The following is a 23,364-nucleotide window of genomic DNA, read 5'->3' on the forward strand; positions in this document are numbered from 1 at the left end:
TGAACTATCACAAACCCTTTTAGCACCCACTACTGCATTCCGCACGCATGCTGTGTTTTTCTAATAGCTATATTACTTATACTACATGGCGCATTTGTCTTAGGAAAACGAAAGACAGTAATAACACCAGCCTCGCAGTTTTGGAAAAAATAATGAATCATATCTTGTTTTCTCCTAGAACGAAGTCACATAACATTTACTCAGTGCTTTGAGACGTTAATGAAAAAGTTTAGATTATTTCCTTTTTACTAATACACTTATTATGCTATAAGAACAGCTTAGCTTCAGCTTCTTCCTATTTACCTATTCCCCACCCCCTTCCCATTGTCTATTTCTCCATCTGGTAATCACCTTTGAATTCAGGAATGAATCTCCTGAAATAAATTTCTCCTTCCATTTCCTATCTTACCTTTAAAGTGCTTTTGAGAATTCTCAGCCTGTGCAGTTTTTCATTCATCACAGGATCATTACATCTCTTTATGAATGATAGCTTGTATTCCATCTTGGTTGAAATGCGATGTTCTCCCAGTGGTGACAGACTGGCTTGCTCCAATGCCCTGTATAAATCTTGCAATGAGTCTCCTAACTTTTCTCCCCTACTTTCACCTGCAATGTCCAAAAAGAGAGAGAAATGAATCCAGTGTAATAAATAGTTATTCGATACTCCAGAAATCAACTAAAATATCATCTAAAAAAAACCAAGATAATGAATGATTGGAAATACACCCTATTACATTAAAAAAAAAATCCCAACAAACCAACAGCTGCTAGTTACACTGAGTAAGATTAGCTCCAGGCAGCCAATTGTTTTAGGATGATCAAATAATAGGATGCTTTGACTAACAAAATATGCTCTGAGTAGCAAATCACCGTAAATATCTCGAGTCCATTATAAGTTCAAAGAATTAGAGTACAAAAGGTACACAACACAGAAACAATCCTGCACACAATTTAATATGATAAAACATTAATAAATATCCCTTATCATTATATTGGTAAGCATAGAAATACTGATTAATATAACTCTCCTGGTTTGGCAATAAACTGATTTTTAGATCTTCCCAGATTTCATAAAATGGAATGGCATTCATTGGAATTTATTTGATTATAAAAATCTTCCAATAGTGTGCCATCAATTATTAGGTTCAATGTGACTGCCATAATAATGTTCACCACATTGTAAGTATAATTAATGATCATAAATTATCAATAATAATGCTTTAATTAAATAAAATACGGGAATATGTTTATATTCAAATTGAGGAATTTGGCACATACAAAGAGTCTTATAAGTATTTGTAAGACTTGGGAAGAAAACACTCCAATGAAATATTTTTGTGAAAAAAACCTTAGAGACTAGACTAATTCAGGAAAGGACCTTAGATCTATTTGAACAAGTCAAATTCCCATCCTGTTATTTAATTGCTTGAATATTGGTGTCATATCTTTCTCAACAATGATAAACAAAGATGAACTTGACCATGGTAGAATGAACGACATTCCACATTTACTCCTTGGGCCAATACAATTAGTACTCCTCAAACAGGACTCTGGCTCTCTGTTAAAGAATTAGGGCTATATCATGTTTCCTTTAATGTTGTTCATTCTACCATAGTCCATGTGAATATTTTAGGTTTTCTGACATACTTCAAAAAGATTCTCTGGTAATAATAGTAGTTAATATTTATAGGTGCCAAGAAAGAGGTAAATGCGTAATGTTCATAATCCTTACAACAAAACTAAGAGTAGATATACTTGATTTTTACTTTATAGCAGGGAAGTACCTTGGTCAAGATCACAGTAACTGATGGAACTAGAATTCCAACTGGGCAGTCTAGCTCCAGAATCCATAATTTTAATAAGAATTCAATACTGCCAATTTTGTTAATAATCATTTGAACTGTGTATTTAACAGTAAGTGCTAATGAATTTGTGAGACTCCCTTAAAGTGCAGCATTCTTAAATTTTTTTAGAGTGTACCTAAAACCACCACCAAAGCCCACAAACACAGTACCTTAACTTAAAGGGATCGCCTTTAGGATTAAAAAGCCTCATTTAAGTCTCATGTTCAATTTTTGGCTCTGCTGCTGAGGTTAGCAACTATTAGTAGTAGGATTATTGAGTCCTGCCATTGGAAAGTTCCTTCCGTCCTTTTTATTATTGTTATAATCAGCACATGACATTACTAATCCCATGAATTTTAACTTCCTAATCATATATCTACATTAGAACTATAATCTAAAAATACAAACATCCCTCTAAATAACAGCTTTTAAATTCTCTGTTGGCTCATCTATGAATGTTTGCAACACCTATAAGATTCTGATGGGCGGGTGGGTGGAGGACTATAAAAAGGAGTAACTACTTTGTGGGTTAAGAGCAAGATTGAAATGGGATAGGGAATTTTAACTGAGAATTGTTTGGAGCCAGGAAGGCACAAAATCATAAGGTCATTCAGAGTACCTAAATGGAATTGTAAAAACAAGGATACATTTGAACAGCATAATTCCATTTCACAAAATCATAGGCCAGGAAAGGACCTTGAGGAATTATTTAGCCGTTATCATTCTTTTAGCCTCAAGGCAAGACTGCATCCAAAGCTCAATGTAATTCATAGAGCAGAGAGTGAGAGAGAAATGGGAGGCCTAACAGACGTGAATTATAGTAGTTTAGGTATCAGTGGCCTAATGTATTATTAGTTTCACAGTTTTTGAAAGAAGGTGGAGAAGAAAAGGGATTCAGTTTATAGTTTTAGGATTTAAGGGAGGCAGACTATTTTTACATAGTAAAGTTTTATTTACAAATAACCTTCCTCCATATTAGCTAAAACTGTAGGGAGTATATATTTTGTTTAAAAAAATTCTTACAGTTTTCTTTCTCCCCAGTTCTTAAAGTTTGTGAAATACTGGGCCAGTATGAAAATTGATTTTTTATAAAGTTTCGATGCAGTTTTAGTTTAAGAAGGATAAAAGTTACAAGCATAGCTATTAAATAAATAAAAACAGAAAGTCCCCCCGCCCCCCCGCTCTTGCCATTAAGGGGGAATAAAAGCATTCAACCAAAGGAAAACACAATTCCACAAGGGACCTAGTTTGAGAGATGTGAGAATAATCGAGTATAGGTTTATCTCTGGGTAGGACATTTGAACAAGAAATCACAATGAGACGGAACACAGAAACATTTCCAAGTACAGCAATGGAATAGCGTGGCCCCTATTAGAGATAAGTAAGGCCCCTTCCCCTACCCCTACACATATACACATATGCAACATCACAAGACACAGCAGTGGGATGAGGAAAGATGAGGGATTGAGATGCCAGGCTACCACAAAATGCCACCAATCACTGAACATTTTAAGACTAGACAAAGAGTCCTTTTATTTTCAAAGGAGGGGGGTGAGGGGCAGAGTCACATTATAAATCTGATTCACTGTGCTCAACAGTCAAAACAACACAGAACTCAACATTCAAGACAAAAACAGACCTTTATTTTCTTTTATAATTTTCAATTGGTTTCCTTGATTTTTTTTCCTCCCAGATGAATACCAATTAAGTCAATTGGGGCTACTGTTGCAACTGAAAATATGAAAGCACCTTTATTTTCTTCTCGTTTTGCCCTCTTCTTCTTCGTCTCCTTCTCACTTCTCTTCTGGTTTCTCTCTTTTTAAAACCCTTGCTTTTCTTCTTCTAGAAGAGGCTTGCTTTGGAAGAGCAGGCAAGCACTTGGTGAGGTCTGCTTCCTTATTGACTTTCAACATGCCAGTTCAGTCAGTGGAGTGCTGGCAGAGTACCAGCTCTTTTGCAATTTGAATGAATGTTTCTGAAAGTTGGCAAAGTGTAGAACACCACATGCAAACCACAGGACATATATAGGAACCTTCAGTGATTCCTAGTGAGTAAGTATATTGCTCCTACAAAAAAAATTTAATTGGTATCTAATTTATTCAGGAACTCTGGGCCTTTGCAAGAATTAATTCCCTCCCATATTATATTTATATTTACAACATGTGAATTAGTTCTGTGTCAGGTAACAGACTTTTCTATTGCAATTTTATTAAAGCAAATGGAACATAAAAAGTTTTCTTTCCTATATAAAATTTAATTGTCTGATAGATTTGAGAGTCACAAAGAAGTTATTGATGAATTAACATGTTTCTATACCAAGGGAGGGTCATTTCTGGCTGTGTCATCTGCGGCAGGGGAAAAAGAAGATCCTTTATTGTCTTATTGATACTCTCGCTACATTATGAAATATTGTGACCCTATTCCTATGTGGTAAGCACCATAGCAGTTCACTGTTTGGTGCTTTCAGGTTACATATGACCTCCTAGTAGTGATAAAGAAGAGGTCAAAGAAAAGATTAGCTAATGCAAAATAATAGTTTGTTAGAACTTTCTTGCAAATGGATTGTTAGCAGATGATAATATAGTTCTCAAATACTAACAGGTCTTCAGTTGGTGTATTTCCTTACATTCATGCCCAGTGGTTTCCAAACATTTTGATTGTGCACACTTATCAGTTAAAACACTTTTACTTTTGATAACTTATATACATGTATTACTCTATGTTGATATGGATGTAATAAAACAGACACAGAAAAGAAATAAAAAATGAGCTATAAAAATTGAGGACAAATTCCAATGTCTTTTCTTCCTGTACCTCAATGGCCCCATGTGTACCCTCCTTCAGAGACCTAGATTATGACTCTCTCTGAGCAGAAAACCCTCCCTCTTATTTGCATTTCCCATTCTTCTGTCTGGCACAGGTCCTCTGCTACCCAAGATTTAAGCTGAGTGATGTTTTTCTCTACTGTATACACACAGTACTCTAAAGAGGGCTCCCTGTTAGGTGACTGTGCACATTTTATCACAGTCTATTATACAATTTTGTTCATGTTTCTTTGGTGAAAATTATGGAGAGCAGAACACAAACTTGGCGACCCAAAATTTCATGCTGGTGTCTTCCCCATTTCCCCAGGACTGTAATGACAATGTTGAAAGAAAGTAAAAGATGAAAAGAAAACAAAACAAGTATACCAGCTGGGCTCTTGAAGAACCGAGTCAACATGTTTTGGAAGGGAACTGTGCTCTTTTAAAATTGGACAATGATGTCTTTCTGGAAACAGTCATTCCTTCCACAACACAGCTGGGTAATGAGCACAGAAAGCTTGGAAAAGCTAAGTCACAAGGGGAAGAGAAGGCTGGACATAGTAGCATTAGTCACCAGTCAAATGTGAGAAGCATTCGTTCTTGTACAGCCAGAGCGCCTAAAGGCTTCCAGGCTAATGGTGTCACGTATGTGGAGCACTATTCTTGTCATGAAGGTCAATTAAACATTTGCATTGAGACAACGGGAATATTTTCTGTGAATACTAATTTACCAGTGCACCATGATGAACAACTTATTTATATGTAAGGTGATAAGTAAACTTTTAATGGATTTAATGTAGATGGGTTTAATGTTTATAGGTTTTATGCTAAAGATGATTATGTATTCAGGACTTTAAACTGTAATATGAATTGTCTTATAATTACATATTAGTTCTCTTATTCATGCTTTTATATAAGTCAACTAGCTATGCTTAGCATTGTAAAGCTGGGGGGGGGGGGGACAGTTATACCAGAAAAAAACATAATATTTTAAAACTAGGCTTTTACTCATTGCTCTGTAATCACCTACCCTTTTCATTTTTAAAAGTAATTTGTTTTTTCCCTTAGTCAAAATAATAATTTCTCTGATAAAAAATTAAGTTTAATGAGGGAAAAAACTCTATTTTAAAAAAAGTACAGCTTGAGTGACTCTACCAGTATTGCTAAGTGTATTCTTAAAGAACATGTGCGGTCTATCCCTGTGTAAGAATGACCTTGTGCTTCACCAAAATCAAGTACAGCACATACTAGTGTCTGTCAATCCCTTCTGCACAACAGTAAAGATGTGACAGAAATGACAGAGCTGGAGATTTTTCTGTACTTCATTCTCTATGCATGTCAATTTTGCCAAATTATGTGGTTTAAGGCCACAACTATAGGACAGTGACTGAATTTCCAGGGCACTATACAGTAGTTTCTATGATGGATAGTTTCTATGATGGCAAAATCTTGGTGTCCTTGGCATTGATTTATTGACCCAAAGGAAAGGTTCTTTGAAGGACAGCCACAGACGTAAATGACCAATTCTGGGTTTACTCATGGAATTTAGAAAGTTTATCTAATAGACACATGGCGGTCAAGGTATCTGGTTCTTAGGCAGGGATTTATTAAGGGCACAGTTTGAAATCAAAGCTGAGAGATGATTATGTTTAAAAATCAACGTGGAGTTACTATAGTCCTTAATGAGAAAAAACGAAAATACTTCTTATCATAAAATTTCACTATAACTTAAACAGAGAGGATGACCCAAGACAATCCTGCTAATATTAAATACCAACAAAATGCTTTTTGATGGATTTCTACATACTGGAACCATCATTTTTATATATATACTTAAAAACACATTAAAACGGTTAGAGCACAGAAGCAATTGTAAGGCAGATCAATGTGATTTTTATTCACAACACAAATTCCATTTGTGAGAAAGAAGCATAGATTACTTCTTTTCAGAAATATATTTACTATCAAGCATACTTAGCAAATTATTTAGCTATCTGAAAAGATCTGAAACCAATTGGTCATATTTTATTTTTAAGTAATTTATATTTTTACATGTATTCACATTATGCAATACCACACACTGCGGCGACAGGAAGAAAAAAAACATTTCCAAATACAATGTTAAATTATCTGTTCATTGCACAGTATTAAATATCCATTAATTAGCATTGAAATTATTACAGAGTATCTTATCCAACTAAGTAAAGGAAATTTCACATCCACTACAGAAGAAAAATAAGCAATATTGAGTCATAAGGGACCCAGTTACATAGTATTAAATAATAGGTGAAGCTAGTTTGAAAGACATCCAGACAAAATACTTTTTCAAAAGTGAAAACCACAGCCTATAGATTAGGAAAATTTTACAGAAAAGAATAGCTCATGCCTGTCGTATGAGGCAACACCATTTGTATACAAGTGCCAAGAAATAAGGAAAAAGTTAGGATTTTAGCTGAGGAATCTAATAAAGCCTGGCATGAGGAATTTTCTTCATTAGTGTCACCAAAAGCAATCTCTGTGTTGCACCTGAATACACTTTATAATAGAATAAACATAGCAAGTTTCAGAGCAGGTTGTGTATACCTTGCCTTAATAGATAACACTTAATTTAGTACAATACAAGCACGTCAAATTTTAAAAATGCAAAATACACTTAATACACAGAATTTGCTTCCTTTGCTTTGCCTTAAAGAGGCCACCAAAGAGTCCATTAAACAGCCAGGGTTTTCTAGTTATTGGAGCTGACCCCTCTCCTTTCCTGGTGTAAGGAGAACACAACTGAAATGTCACCACACAGAGCCCTTTCCCAGTCAATACCCTTCCCCTTCTGTTCTCTCACAGAAATGGCAGTTTTCTGTCACTGTGCTCCATCTTGATTGGCTTTGATCTTATGCTAGTCCCAGTGTAGAAAGCTCGCATTCTTCTTAAGAGTGGCCTGCCCCTCTTAATATCCCTTTAGGGAGGCCCCCAATCCAAAACACTTGATGATCTAAACTTTTAAAAGTCTGTTTTCTGTTATAAACAGCAAGGACGAGGCCATTTTAGTTGCTTGCAAGAGGTTGATGTTGAGTCTGTGCCGTGCCGACTCTCTCCGATCTAAATTCTCTAAACATTAGCTTATCAATCTGTGAGTCCAATGGGTTGAGTGCCAACAGAAGTGGATCCGATTTGGCATGGAGAGGTTCTATCAACTCTCGCAGTGTATTAGCCTAATATGATAAAGCAGTGATACAATATGATGAAAAGACCTGTGGGTGCCATTATTTCTAAAGCACATTAGTATCTGTATTAGAAATACCATCATGCAATACCCATGAAGAGAAAGAGAAAAAAATATGGCTAGAATTGCATATGGTTTCAATACCATAATGTTTTTCTGTTGGCATGCAAATCTATTTGGCCATAAATGGGACACTTTTTGCTTGAAGCTTGGTTATTTGGAAATGCCAATCTTATGTATACAAAATAATACACAGCACAGATACATCTTTTCCCCCCTCTATACTTGTATATGCATGTCTATAATTTTAATGAGAAAAGTCTGTTAAAAGTATTCTTCATACACATGTAAAATGACCAGTCTTTCAAGGAAATTAAACAGTATTTCTATATGAGATCTTTCCTCAAATTCATCCAATGAAGAATTATGAGGAAAAGTTTTCTGTTCTACCTTCTATCTAACTACTCTAATATATATTTGTTAACCACGTGCTAATCGGTGAGATAAAAGAGTCAGCTAGTGTGCCTCCAATGAGGAGGTCAAATGCTGACCAACACAAAATGAAGAGAAATGAAAAGCTCTAACAGGGCAATTCTGATGAAAGGGTGACTTTACAATTGAACATGAGCCACATGCCAAGGAATTAAGAAACTAGAAGAGACTAAAGTTTCTGAATGACCTGGGAAAATAAGAACAACTGGGATAAAATAAACTATAGTCTCTCTTAGTTCATTTTATTTTAGATTTTGAGGAATCCAAATACTGTCATCAGACACAAGTTTTCTTTTTGTACTAGAGCAGAATTTTTCTGCAATATCCTGTAATAGCTTTTGAGTATATTAAGAAGTTACAAGGTGAGAAGGCGTGTTGTTCATTACTACCTCCCTTAGAAAATGAGAAGGGTGTGAGTAACCCATAGCACTTTATCTAGAAAAGAGAATGCAGCATAGTTCAGAAATCAGCAGAACTAATTTTTGTTTATTATAGCATACCATGCTCTTATAGGAAAGGAGCTGGGAATAAAATAATATTCATATGTAAGTCAAATGAAACAAAAGATAATATCTAATTTTAGAGGAAATTATAATATTGGAATGCTAGCTCTGGCTTCTATCACTTTGTTTCATAAGGTCATGGAATTTCTTTTTTTCTTAATAATTTTTAATGTTGACACTATTGCAGGTGTCCCCTATTTCCACCCACCTTTGCCCACCTCTACCCTCCTTTGCCCTTCATCGCATGGGGTATGCACATATGTTCTTTAGCTAATCCCTTCGCCTTCTTTATCCAATCACCTCACCCTCCTCCCCTCAGGTACTGGTCATGGAATTTGAAGCAGAAAAGTCACAGGCAATCTAACCTTGGGCCCAAGTTCATTTCTAAGTTTGAACTGTTCCTAATTTATCTATGCAATTCAAACATTTTGTAAGTTGTTGTTTTGAACAGACCTCTTATTTCCCCTCAGAGAAAAATGTTACATGAGTAGTTTAATTTTTAGTGCACTTAACCCATACTAAACCTGACCTAGATACCTGGTAATCAAGTCACGATTAGTTGTTTCTATAGCATGGCCAAATTCTACTCCAAGATATTGGAACACTTGCTCAATTGAGTGCCTTACCAAAGTGCAGGTTGGTGAGGGGAGGACTGCTATTTTCAAAATGACTACATTTAGTTCCCAAACTGTATATACAGAGTGGGACAAAAGTAGGTTTATAGTTGTTGGCATGGAAAATAATACAATAATTACTAAATAATAAGGCAAGAATAAACTGTATTTTGTGTACTCACAGCTGTAAACCTCTTTTGCCCCCCCCCCCATGTATTAGCATAAGAGAAGATAACTGCCCAGGGCAAGGTATCTGTTCAACTAGTAGTGATCAGGGCCACTGGCTACGAAATCTCAGGGCTGGAGGTCTGCTTGTTAAACACAGATTTCTGAGCCCTACCCCTAATCTGAATTAGAATTTCTGGGTATGGAACTCGGGACTCTGCATTTTAAGCAAACCACCTAGGTCAGTGGTCGGCAAACTGCGGCTTGCGAGCCACATGCGGCTCTTTGGCCCCTTGAGTGTGGCTCTTCCACAAAATACCATGTGCAGGCGCACACGTACAGTGCGATTGAAACTTCGTGGCCCATGCGCAGAAGTTGGTATTTTGTGGAAAAGCCACACTCAAGGGGCCAAAGAGCCGCATGTGGCTTGCGAGCCACAGTTTTCCGACCACTGACCTAGGTGATTCTTGTGCCCACTACAGTTTGAGACCTGCTTCAGGCCAGTCACATTGGGTAGGGTTGGTTGGAGTGATGCCATTTTTTGTACTAGAGGCCTGTAGTTGGGCATGTCACATAGCATTTAATTCTTATTTCCATCACCAGTATAACATTGTATTACATAGCTCGAATAATTTCAATGTTTTTGCCATGGAATCCGATAGAAATATCTTGGTCTACTGAGAATACTACTAGAACAAATTCTTTACACCTATTCTTTTATGTACTATTAAATAGTTCCTCTTTATTTTTTAATGTTTTTATTGATTCCAGAGAGAAAGGGAGAGGGAGAGAGAGATGGAAAAATCACTGATGAGAGATAATCATCGATTGGCTGCCTCCTGCATGGCCCCTACCAGGGATTGGGCTGGCAACTTGGGCATGTGCCCTGACCTGGAATTGCACCCTGACCTCCTGGTTCATAGGTCAACGCTCAACCACTAAGCAATACTGGCCAGGCTAAATAGTTCCTCTTTTTTTTTTTTTTTAAAAAAAAAATATATTTTATTGATTTTTTTACAGAGAGAAAGGGAGAGAGATAGAGAGAGTTAGAAACATTGATGAGAGAGAAACATCGATCAGCTGCCTCCTGCACATCTCCTATTGGGGATGTGCCCGCAACCCAGGTACATGCCCTTGACCGGAATCGAACCTGGGACCTTTCAGTCCGCAGGCCGACGCTCTATCCACTGAGCCAAACCGGTTTCGGCAATAGTTCCTCTTTTTTAAAAATTTAAATTAAAATTTATTATACAATAATGATATTTAGTGATAAGAAAATATTCAAAATACATTAAGTTAAGGAATAAAACAAGAGTGTATTAATAATATTTAAATATATTTAGCTTATATATTGCATATAATTTGTAAAAAATGATAAGAAATTGTGTGCAATAGCTAAAATGTACTCATTTAAGCTACACAATTTTATGCTATATTTAAAAAAAAATCTTTATTGTTGAAAGTAGTACAGATGTCCCCTTTGTTTGTATATGTGTTTTTCTTCCATTGACTCCCTCCACTCCTCCCAGGCCTTCACCACTCTATTGTCTGTGTCCTAGATAGTTCCTCTTAATTCTTGAGGCAAACAGGACAACTATAAAGATACTTCCAGACTTGTGCCCATTAAATCAACTGAATGTATTTGTGTGTGTATTCTGAATCTCAAGTATGAGCAGCATTGGCAGGCCAGGACGGTCAGATATGATGGACTAGGACATGGTTAACCTACGTGAAATTTCTAAAACACAAAAACAAACTTGCTTCATAATGACACCGTTCCATGAAAGCCTATCTTTTGTGAATCTCATATTTTTGTCTTTTACTTTTTTGCAAATCCCTTTCTGGTTCTTAACACTCTACCTTTCTCTACCTTCATGTTTTTGTTGGGCTTTCTAGCTCTTGACAACTTCATTTATCACCAAATAGTAAAAATAATTCCAACTAGTTAAATTATTTATTATACTAGTAATGACAGAGTAATTTGATTCCTGTTTTTTTAAAAAACAAGCAGAAATTGCATATACCTTAGAAAGCAAACAAGTTATATGGCTCTTGATTGTTTTCTTTTGGTCAATATCCTAATTATAAAAAATATTCCCACCCAACTGGTGTGGCTCAGTATCAATGGTTAGATTCTAGGTCAGGGTACATGCCTGGATCTCAGGCTTGATCCCCAGTAAGGGACGGAGGGGTGGTGGTGGTGCAGGAAGCAGCTGATGGATGCTGATGTTTCTCTCTTATCAATGTTTCTATGTCTCTTTCTTTTCCCTTCCTCTCTCTCTCATATCAATAAAAACACATTTGAAAAATTCTCCACTTACTGCTATTGAAATAAACTTCACTGTTTACCAAGCTTTTAATAAACTGCATTTTGAAACAGCAGCAACATATCTAAGCTACCCTAAGAAAATCAGTAATATTTCTATTTGGCATATTACTTAACAAACATTTATTGAGCTTTCTTTCATCACTGAAACCTCCAATTGTGAGGCCACCAGCTAAGTTGTATAAAAAGAAACAGCTACTGTTTCCCTGTTACTAAACCCCTATGTAATGCCATGTTGAGCCATGTACAGGATGACTTATTCCATGGATCTGCTTCCCATGCAAGCTCTTCACAGATTGAATCCATGTAGGCCATGTTGAGGATCATGTTTCTTTCCCTTTTTGATTTATGAATTTAAAAATCCTCCCACTAAAGACTGCTCAAATAATAAGCGGGAAGAGAAATTCCAGAAATGTAAGTTTTAGAAATGTAATCTGGCTTCTAATAATGTACCTGCTAGGAATAACTGATGATCCCAAATCAAATGCCTGAGGGTTAGATTATAGGGTAAGGATGGAGGCAGAAATATTTGCAAGAGAAAATCTTTTCCTTAATGAATGAAAGAGAAGAAAATATGTGAAAATGGAAATAGGAAATCCTTAAGCCAGAATAGCACTTGGAAAGATCCCTATTTCTGTCTGAGTTTTAAGAGGAAACTTTGTTTCATTTATTCACTTCCATTATCAGTGAGCTTGAGGGCAAATTTAAGGGCAAAGCAACTGACTACTGGTCTTAAGCTGCTTGCAGATAACAAAGGTCACCAACAGCAGACATCCCAGCCTATCAAACGTAACACTTGCATAGCTCCTGGGAGAACAGAACTGTTTTGTGTGCTTAAAAAAAACATAAAGCGTATTTCTGTAACACCATTATCTGGAGCCTCTCCCTCTTCTAATGTATGTGTTCATATTTAAGTTTTTCCTTTGGGAAATAGGAGTATCTAACACCATGAATAATCGTCACTGATACCTACTTTTCTCAGTGTAAATATTGAAAATAGGGGACTGATGCCTTTGGTTCAGAATGATAAGACCAAGAGAGAGACTTGTGAAAATTGAGGGCCTCTTTTGTCATAAAGGTTGAGCTATGAGATTTTGAAAATTAGTTTATTTGCTTATTTTAAAATTTAATACCATAGAAGGAAGGAATTGACAAGTCTTTGTTTTTATTTTATGAAATAGTAAGATTTTCATGATAAAGTATTCTTTTTCAAAATAAAGTGGTTAACTGTAAAAAGTAATATAGTGCCATACTTATAGTACTTTTGGAGATCTTTAGTTAGCAATTCCAGGTAAAATAAAATATTTGATGAACTTTGTAAAACAGATAAGGAAATACTGTTTCCAGATAATTAGAATATTGCTCTAAATTGCCAAATCACAATTCCATCCTCTGTGTATAATTCACAGGAGAGAGAGTATTTCCTTATGAAAGTAGTATCTCATCTTAATGTACCTACTGCTATACTCTGACCTTAGAGGGCCTTTAGGACTTAATTAGTTATTATGAGTATATCACACACTCTGGATTTTTCTGTCTGCATTAAAAATGAAGACAAACCTAAAATACACTTTAAAAGAAACATATATTAGCAACAATTGAAAAGGTCTTTTATATTTATTAGTCACAGGGATACTTGATATGTTAAGTCAATTGACCACCAGTTTATTTTCAATTAAATGCCTATAGATAATTCAGAAAAAATGTACTATGGAATTTTGCCACATTATATTGTCGTCTCAAATGTCACCATTCAGAATTTAAAATAGAAAATGGGAGGGATTCAATTTTATAGATATGTAAAGTTCAATAAGTATTTAATGTGCACCTACAGGTAGATATATCAAATGCTTGGGATAAATATACAAAGATGATAGTCTGACCTCAAAGAGTTCATGATATAGTTGTACAACCCCTTCTCCAATTGCTATCTTAAAATTTTATAGTTAATAATTATCATTAAAATACTGCTCTACTTTATTAAGTACATGTATATGTATATGTATTATATACATACACATAGACAGATTCAATTATATAACTAAAATGTAAATATACAATTACCCTAGTAATGTATATTATATGTAATTATACTATATGTAATTACATTAATAATGCTGTATGACTATATTAATTTTAATTAAACATACATAGAAAGTAAAAATATTTGAAATTCACAGCAAATTTAAAGGAGACAAAAAATGAATGCACATATGTATGTATATATAAAATATAAAACAGCTGAGTTATGATGCTTACAATGGACTTTAAAACTGAAGGAGAATATAATATGCCACCCTAAAATATGCCACTTTGGCATCTGAATTATTTTGAGCTGAAGGTAATTAAAAAGCAGCAAACACAGAAAAATCTTTGGCTGTTCCCCAGGATACAAATTTCTCCTTTTAAATTTGTTCTTCCTCTCCTCTTCCATATCAGAACAACAACCCTTATCATTGGAGACAGAAATTTGGCATCAAGATGGGTCAGCACAAGCAAAACTTACTAAAATAACCTTTATCTTATGTTAGTTTCCCCCATACATTTACTTTTCCACAATTTACTGACCTAGAAGCCCAAACCTCTTTCCTTATCTTATCACTTTTTCTACAATTTATTATTTTTTGTTAAAATGATATTTAGGGCTCCAAGTCTAACAGCTTATTTGGGTCTTCTTTTCTATGAAGGCTTCTGTGTACATAAAGGTTAAAATATTAACAGAGAATAAAATTTATATGCCTTTCCCCCTGTTACTCTTTTGTCAATTTAATTTGTGGGCCCTAGCCAAAGAACATAGACTAGAGAAAAAGTTTTTTTCCCCTTTCCTATAAAACATTTGTATCAACTCTCAAACCATTCCATCCTAATTCATCCCTATATTTAAACATTTCATAAAGTTATTTTGAGATTAATAAAGGAGTCTATTAAACTCCAATGAGACAACCTTCCCTGTAAATGTGTCTTTCAGCAAAATGGGTGGATAAGAGTTTACTTGCAGAATGGGTTGCTGTTGCAACCTATTTTATGATTAATGTTACTATTCTTATTTTAAAATAATCTCTTTAAAATTCTCATTTCTAAATGAAGTATCTTCAGAGGTAACAAACCTGAAGTCTGAGACATTAACACATTATAGGAAATAGACTTTTTATTCCCTAATACTTTAGAGATGAACAATGCATATTTTTAATTTATGAGAAATTTTAACCTCTACCACCACCTTACCTGTTTATATTTAAAGGATATAATTAAACAGATCACATTCTGTCTGGATGATAATTGGTGTGAAGTAACTCAGTGTTGAGAACTGTCAATGGGGTGAACAGGTAAGTCATATATGACACAACACTTCATCTGTAACTATGACTGGTCTGCCAAAATGAAAAGGCAAATTGGGACCAACACATCTAACTTGTTTTCTTGGTTTTTTTTTTTTCTTTGAATGGGTTCTTTGACCCTTCTAACCCAACTAGGACATTCTCTTTCCTACCTGCTAAGTGCTCTAAAAAGCAGTTCCAATCTTATCTGAACCTTAAACCACTTAAATGAATGCGTGGTAAAAATGATTTTACTTCCATGACCCAACCTATTTAATTTGTCCATTGCACTTTAGCCTGAATTCTCCAAATTGGATATCCTGGTGAATAACAGATAAGGGTATTTGTACCTGGGAAGTTGGGGTTATAAAGATACATGTAGTATATGCATTCCATCAGAACCTACTCATAGTAAACAAAGGACTTTGCTCTATGTCAAGTTGCTGAGTAGCAACCACCACCTGTGATCAGTAAATTTTGATGTTATGCAAATTGTGTTTTTACTGCCCAGTTTCTCTAGTAAATAGACAGTCAATGGCACAACTTTTTAATTCTTGAAAATTTGATCTAAAATAAATATTTATATAGAAGGTATTTCAAATAAACAGTAACATAGATCTTTGTGTACTTTTACTCCATGCAGTGATGGCGAACCTTTTGAGCTCGGAGTGTCAGCATTTTGAAAAACCCTAACTTAACTCTGGTGCCGTGTTACATATAGAAATTTTTTGATATTTACAACCATAGTAAAACAAAGATTTGTATTTTTGATATTTATTTTATATATTTAAATGCCATTTAACAAAGAAAAATCAATCAAAAAAATGAGTTCGCTTGTCAGAGGTTCGCCATCACTGCTCTATAGAGTAAACCCTATGCTTATTCTACATTCATACACTATCCTCAAAGTACTGCCATCTTGATTTTGGTGGAATTATTTTAAAAAATCATTCAGTATCAGCTTCAGTTACATGATATCCCTCCTGATGAAATGAGGGAAAAACTGAGGTACTGATTTGCAAAAGTGAATGAAATACTACATACTTTTCAACAAAAGTACAACAATGGGTGTGTGGGTGAGTGATTCTTCCGCTAAAAATTTATTTATTTATTTATTCTTTTAAATTTATTTTTTGTTAATCCTCACCTGAGGATATTTTTTCCACTGATTTTTTTTTTTTTTTGAGAGAGTGGAAAGGAGGGATGAGGGGGAGGGAGGAAGAGAGGGAGAAAGAGATGTGAGGGAGATACACATGGATTGGTTGCCTCCTGCAGGCGCCCCCATGAGTAGGAGGAGGGCGGGGGCCGGGACAGAACCTTTATTCTAGGTGCCTTTGACTGGAAATAGAACCTGAGACCCTTTGGTGTGCAGGATGACGTCCTAACCACTGGGAAACACCAGCCAGGATGTGTGCTAAAATTTTAAAGACATTATTTCCTCTCATGCTGCAACATTGTTTATGATTGTGGAAGCTTGAAGTAGACTTCTGCTTACTTATTCTGGCTGAGCTTACAATATTACAAAAAATTACAATATTGATTTCTCCCCTTCAATAACTTCCAAATGTTAATGCATTATTACTAAGTTCCTTGGCATACCAACCTGACATTTGGTATCATTTGCTCATTAACAACTCTGGCAAGGAGGAGCAGCTTTGGGGCCACTGCCAACTGAATTTCTTAGCAATAAAGACAACAAAAATACCTTCCCTAGCAAAGTAAATGCCAAGAAAGTTAAAAAGAAAATGTAAAATCAACATCATTAAAATGTCCATACTACCCAAAGCAATCTATAGATTTAATGCACTCCCCATTAAAATACCAACAGCATATTTCACAGACATAGAACAAATTCTCCAAAAATTCATATGGAATAAAAAAAGACCCCAAATAGCCTCAGCAATCTTGAGAAAGAATAGCAAAGGTGGAGGGATCACAATACCAGATATAAAGCTATATTACAAAGGCACTGTTCTCAAAACTGTCTGGTATTGGCACAAGAACAGACATATAGAGCAATGGAACAGAACAGAGAACCCAGAAATTGATCCAAACCACTGTACTCAATTAATATTTGACAAAGGAGGCAAAAGCATACAATGGAGTCAAGACAGTCTCTTCAATAAATGGTGTTGGGAAAATTGGACAAATACATGCAAAAAAATGAAACTAGACCACCAACTTACACCATACACAAAAATAAACTCAAAATGGATAAAGGACTTAAACGTGAGACGGGAAACCATAAAAATATTAGAGGAATCCACAGGCAGCAAAATATCAGACATATGTCATAGAAATATCTTCACTGATACAGCTCCTAGGGCAATAGAAACTAAAGAGAAAATAAAAAAAATGGGACATCAAAATAAAAATGCTTTTGCACAGCAAAAGAAACCATCAACAAAACAACAACAAAGCCCACTGCACAGGAGAGCATATTTGCCAATGTCATATCTGATAAGGGCCTAATCTCCAAAATTTATAGGGAACTCATACATCTTAACAAAAGGAAGATAAACAATAAAAAAATGGGCAAAGGACTTCTATAGACACTTTTCGAAAGTGGACATACAGAAGGCTAGCAGACATATGAAAACATGCTGAAAGTCACTAATCATCTGAGAGACGCAAATCAAAATGACAATAAGATACCATCTCAGACCTGTCAGAATGGCTATCATCAACAAATCAACAAACGAAAAGTGCTGGTGAGGATGTGGAGAAAAAGGAACCCTCGTGCACTGCTTGTGGGAATGCAGACTGGTGCAACCACTGTGGAAAACAGCAACTCCCATTTGATCAAGTAATCCCACTTCTAGGAATATATCCCAAGAAATCAGAAACACCAATCAGAAAGGACATATGCACCTCTATGTTCATAGCAGCACAATTTACCATATCTAAGATTTGGAAACAGCCTAAGTGCCCATCAGCAGATGAGTGGATTAAAAAATTGGTACATCTACACAATGGAATACTATGTTGCTATAAAAAAGAAAAAGAAAAAACTCTTACCATTCGAAACAGCATGGATGGACCTGGAGAGCATTATGCTAAGCAAAATAAGCCAGTTGGAGAAAGAGAAATATCACCTGATCTCACTAATTTGTGGAATATAATGAACAACATAAAGTGGTGAACAAAAACAGATCCAGAGACAGAGAAGCATCAAACAGACCGTCAAACTTCAGAGGGAAGACAGGGGAGGGGGGGTAAGAGATCAACCAAAGGACTTGTATGCATGCATATAAGCATAACCAATGGACACAGACACTAGGGTGGTGAAGGCATGTACTGGGGGGTGGGGGTAGCCGAAGAGAGGTCAATGGGGGAAAAAGGAGACATAATGTAATACTATATGTAATACTTTAAACAATAAAGAATTTAAAAAAAGAAAAAAAAGAAAATGTAAGAGACGTTTGTAAGAACCTAAAACAGTACTTTAAATGTTACTTATCAGAATTAATGTTTTTATTTATCTCCAATCTGTTATAAATCTAATCTCTTACCTTAATAACATTTTCATATTCTCTGTTTTTCACTCTACCATTACATCATAGACTATTCTCACAAATCCCCATTGTTAAAGTCATATATATATGACTTTATATATAAAAATAAAATTTTTTTAATAAAAATTTTATAAAATAATTAAAAAATAACACATTAGAGTACAGCTGCAATGGTGTGTATGATCTTCCAAAGATAATTCATCAGCTCTATCTGGATATGCTATAACTGGATTTATAGTTATGATGAAAGGTCTAGAATAACTTTACTCACACTAATATTATTGTGAGAAAGTGCAGAACTAATTTATAAGACACTTATACTAGATTTAGAAACAAACGTAAACAATCCCAATCTAGAATTAAAAGCAGCATTCTAAGATCACTGTGAAATATACATTAAATGCATTTACTACTATTTAAGAAAACTGTCACACAATTTGAAATGAAACATTGCTCCATAGTGATTGACTAAGCAATGTATATACCATATTTACACACAAACCCAGAACATGACCAAGGAAACTGTCATGATGACATTTTATTTCCTCCTTATTGTAAATTTTCAAGCACAGAACTAGAAAGCCTGTTTTCTCTTCGTGGAAAATCAATAAATAACTTCAAAAGCAGAAGCTGGAATTCTTCTTTAACCAAACAATACATTTTAATTATAGAACAGACCTTGGGGACCAAGGTCTTAGTTTTAGCCATACTAGGAATGGTTTCAGACCTTAGTTGTGTGGGTAGATCTTGTCTCCATGGCAATGAAAAAGTCAGCCTGGAAAGTAGAAAGAACTGTGGTACATTGCTCCCTCTAAAAACAGTCAAGCTGAAATCAAATGTGGCTTCTGTATTTAGCATCAACAAAGGAGGAAGCTCCAGTGAACTTGTACCATACCTAACAGTTGCTATGGCAATCTCCTAAGAAAGGCGGGTCACAGATACCCACATCAATTACTAAAATGTCAAATAAAAAGCCAGAATATATGAGTTAAAAGTAATAATTTATTCACTAGTTCTGATTTTGGTTTTCTTAAATAGGATCTAGGAGTTGAATATGCAGAAAGTATGAGAATTTCACTAGAGTTCACTTTGGTAATAAACTTTCATTTCATACTACATATTGCATAATACAAGTGAGAAATATGAAGTTGGAAACAGATGAAAGTGTGAATGCTGCATTCTTAAATAGTTCCTTTCAGGGCACATGAACCCACTTTTCAGATTTTAAGAGGTGATAGGCATTAATGTTTTATCAGGAGAGAAAACACAGCATGTCAGATTTAGCATCTGTGAGTAAGAACTGGGAAGATCAGTGGCATCTCCCAATTTTACTCCTAAATCTGTTGCTGTTCTACATCTTAAAATATTTAAAAAATAAAATAAGAAGATCTTTTAGCCAATACAAGAAAAGGCAGAAATATTTGGATTGTTCCAAAGATGAATAAAGTGGAAGTTGGAAGGAAAAAGTAAAATAGCCCAGATGGTGATGCTTAGGGGTTGAGCGTGGACCAGAAGATGATGGTTCGATTCCCAGTCACGGCATATGCCCAGGTTGTGGGTTCGATTCTCGGTGTGGGGCGTGCAGGAGGCAGCCAATCAGTGATTCTCTCTCATCACTGATGTTTCTCTCTCTCTCTCCCTTCCTCTCTGAAATAAATAAAAATACATATTTTTAAAAAAGTAAAATAACTTTGGCCACCACATGAAAAACTTTCCAAACTGATACTCTTGGGATATATATATATATATATATCTATATATCTCCCAATATTAACTCCCACAAATTAGCTATAAAAAGAATCATGTCAGTGTATAAAATACTAAGAGCTTTGACTCAAGTGGTAAAATTGTTCCACAGCTTATACATAGTCTTTGGACACTGGTTAAATACAATTGAAAAGTGCACTAATTATAATTTTAGTAATAAAAGCTACAGTGATGTGCAGCTTTTTGCTTTACTTGATAGAGCATATTAGTGGTGATCTTGACCTGCTATGATAAAACTTAAAATTTTTTGTTTCCTTTATTTTTAATATATAGAGCAGCGGTTCTCAACCTGTGGGTCGTGACCCCTTTGGTGGTTGAACGACCCTTTCACAGGGGTCGCCTAAGACCATCCTGCATATCAGATATTTACATTACGATTCATAACAGTAGCAACATTACAGTTATGAAGTAGCAACGAAAATAATTTTATGGTTGGGTCACAACATGAGGAACTGTATTTAAAGGGCCAGAAGGTTGAGAACCACTGATATAGAGGAAAGGGAAATATTTTTGCTAAATTTTAACCTGAATTAAAATTATAGATATGAAGGGGCAATATGTGATTGAGAGCAAGCACTCTGCTGCCAGAATGTCTTTGTCTGAAACACCTACCTGCTATTAACTAGCTGGGAGTCCTGGATCATGTTATTTAAACTAAGTTTCCTCCTCTACAAGATAAGGATAACAGTATTTACCTCTTAGGATTGTTTTGAGGACTTAATGAGTTATATTATGCAAAGACCTTAGAATAGTGTATTAGAAAAGTTAGCACTCATTAAAAAAAGTTAGCTATTATTTGTGACAGATTAATGTATTCAATAAACCTACAAGATTTAAACAAAACATACCATACTATAGATGTGTTGGTTTTTCCTTGGGGGAAGGCAATTCTAAAAAAATACCATCTCTCTCTACATGAGAAAAGAATGACAGATCCAGATTTATGGGCATGATTGGCTTTACACATTGCATCTCTAGTCCAGACTAGCATACCTTTATAGAGAATATAAATCATCAAAATGCCTTTCACTCAACGGAAAGGTATAGTACATAGGAATGGTAGTTTTCCTGAGGCAACAGTGACAGTAAAAGGCCAAATACATATAATTCAATCATTCCATTCAGAATGTCCTTGAAGTCATATTTAAAATTACTTTATTTAAAGCTGACCAGTTCATGATGCTGTAAACCTGACTAAAATAAGTTAATTGAGATTTACTTTAGAATAGAGATAGCAAGTTAAAATATCTTCAATTTTCACTTCCTTATAATTCAAGTTATGTTCATTGGATATATTTCACTAAATAACTGAAATATATAATAAATCATTAATATAAGTTGGTTTCTTTTTACATATCAATGGGTATTTCCCTCTTGCCATTAGATAGCTTATTTTATACACGACTGTGGAAAATTGTTCCAAAGGTTTTTTAAAAAAGATACAAACATAAAGAGAGATATTGAAGAGTTGTTTTGAAATATAAGAGCCCTCTGTGTAGGAACCTTGCTGTCAAATCCAAAAACTTCACACATTTCAGTTTGTCATCATGGTGAACCATGTTACCTCTGAAGTATTACAGCTCTCTGATTATAGCATCTTCTCCTTCTATCTCTTCCATTATGCCTAATCTTTGATCTCATTTAGAACACAACCCCCTCCTGAATTCACTTCCTTTCCAATCTACATCACTGACTAGACCCCTTAATTCCCTTGCCTTCTTGCATATACACTACACTTACACTTTTCAATATTCAGCCTTCTGCTTTCTTACTCCGGCCTGCCACTGAGCATTACTAGAGAAAAGGGTATGCCCATGATGATTGACACTGTTCTAAACTTGTTTTCTGCCTTTTTTTTTGGTCAGTCAGGACTACTTGGCAGACCTCTTATTAGTGTGTGGTTAGCTCAATTTCCAATTCCCCATTGGGGTGCTCCAAGCTTCCACTAAATTCTTTGAGACTTTCTCTACCTGTGGATCTTCCATTGAGTGGGTAACTGTTTGGCTCCACATTTTCAGAGGGGATAAAACACTTCTCATCTGAAAAAGTTTCCTAACTGGTCTCCTTATCTTACTTGTATTCTCCTACACCAATACATTTTCTACACTGCTATCAGAGTGACCTTTCTAAAATTTACATCTCAATATGTCACCTTCCTACTGAGATATCCAAAGGCTCTCCATCATGTTTTTTTTTTTAAAGATACAATCCCAACTTCTGAATATGGAATACTAGGACCTTCAAATTCTAGTTGTAGTACACTTTTTTTGTCTCACCTGTACATATCTGTTACTATATGCCATATTTCTATCAATTATTTTTTTTTTCATTTTGCCCTTGCTGATGCTATTTTTTTTTAATACATGGACTGTAATCCCCTTTCTTTTGTTATTTATGAAATTTTATTTGTCCAGCTTAAATGTCATATCTTCTGGGAGGTCCTATCTGGGTTCACAAAGTAGAAATAATGAAGAACTTTTAAGTCCTTTCATGGAACATACAATGTTCATCTTTTAAGATATTTAATATGCTGCACATTTGTTGCAAAAAAATGCATTTGGATGTTTTTCTCTCCCATTACATGACAAGTTTATCAATTCCGTGATTGTTTTCTTTTAGCACTTAGCAGAGTAGATACTCAGGACATTGTGGTAGCGCCTTAAGTATTACTTGAATTAAATCACTAAAATACATTTTAATTTAATTATAATTATATGAGGTCCAAGTGAACACTGAATAAAGAATTGTACTGAACAACTGGGTAAAACACTTTAACCTCACTAGATATTTTTTAATT

The 23,364-nt window shown here is 35.0% G+C and overlaps 1 protein-coding gene across 5 annotated transcripts in view; it reads right to left on the reverse strand.

Annotated features, from left to right (window-relative positions):
- CNKSR2 (connector enhancer of kinase suppressor of Ras 2) overlaps positions 1-23,364 on the reverse strand; it is a 253,350-nt gene that overhangs the window by 4,293 nt on the left and 225,693 nt on the right. For 4 of the 5 annotated variants that reach the window (XM_036305515.1, XM_036305518.1, XM_036305517.1 and 1 more), the window contains one exon: positions 410-606. In XM_036305515.1, the coding sequence (XP_036161408.1) occupies positions 410-606 (197 nt within the window). Of the gene's footprint in view, positions 1-409; positions 607-6,415; positions 7,858-23,364 lie in introns of those variants that run through there. The other variant, XM_036305520.1, reaches the window with a different exon arrangement.

The sequence above is a fragment of the Myotis myotis genome, unplaced genomic scaffold (genome assembly GCF_014108235.1).
Source record: "Myotis myotis isolate mMyoMyo1 unplaced genomic scaffold, mMyoMyo1.p scaffold_m19_p_4, whole genome shotgun sequence".
Classification (NCBI taxonomy): Eukaryota; Metazoa; Chordata; class Mammalia; order Chiroptera; family Vespertilionidae; genus Myotis; species Myotis myotis.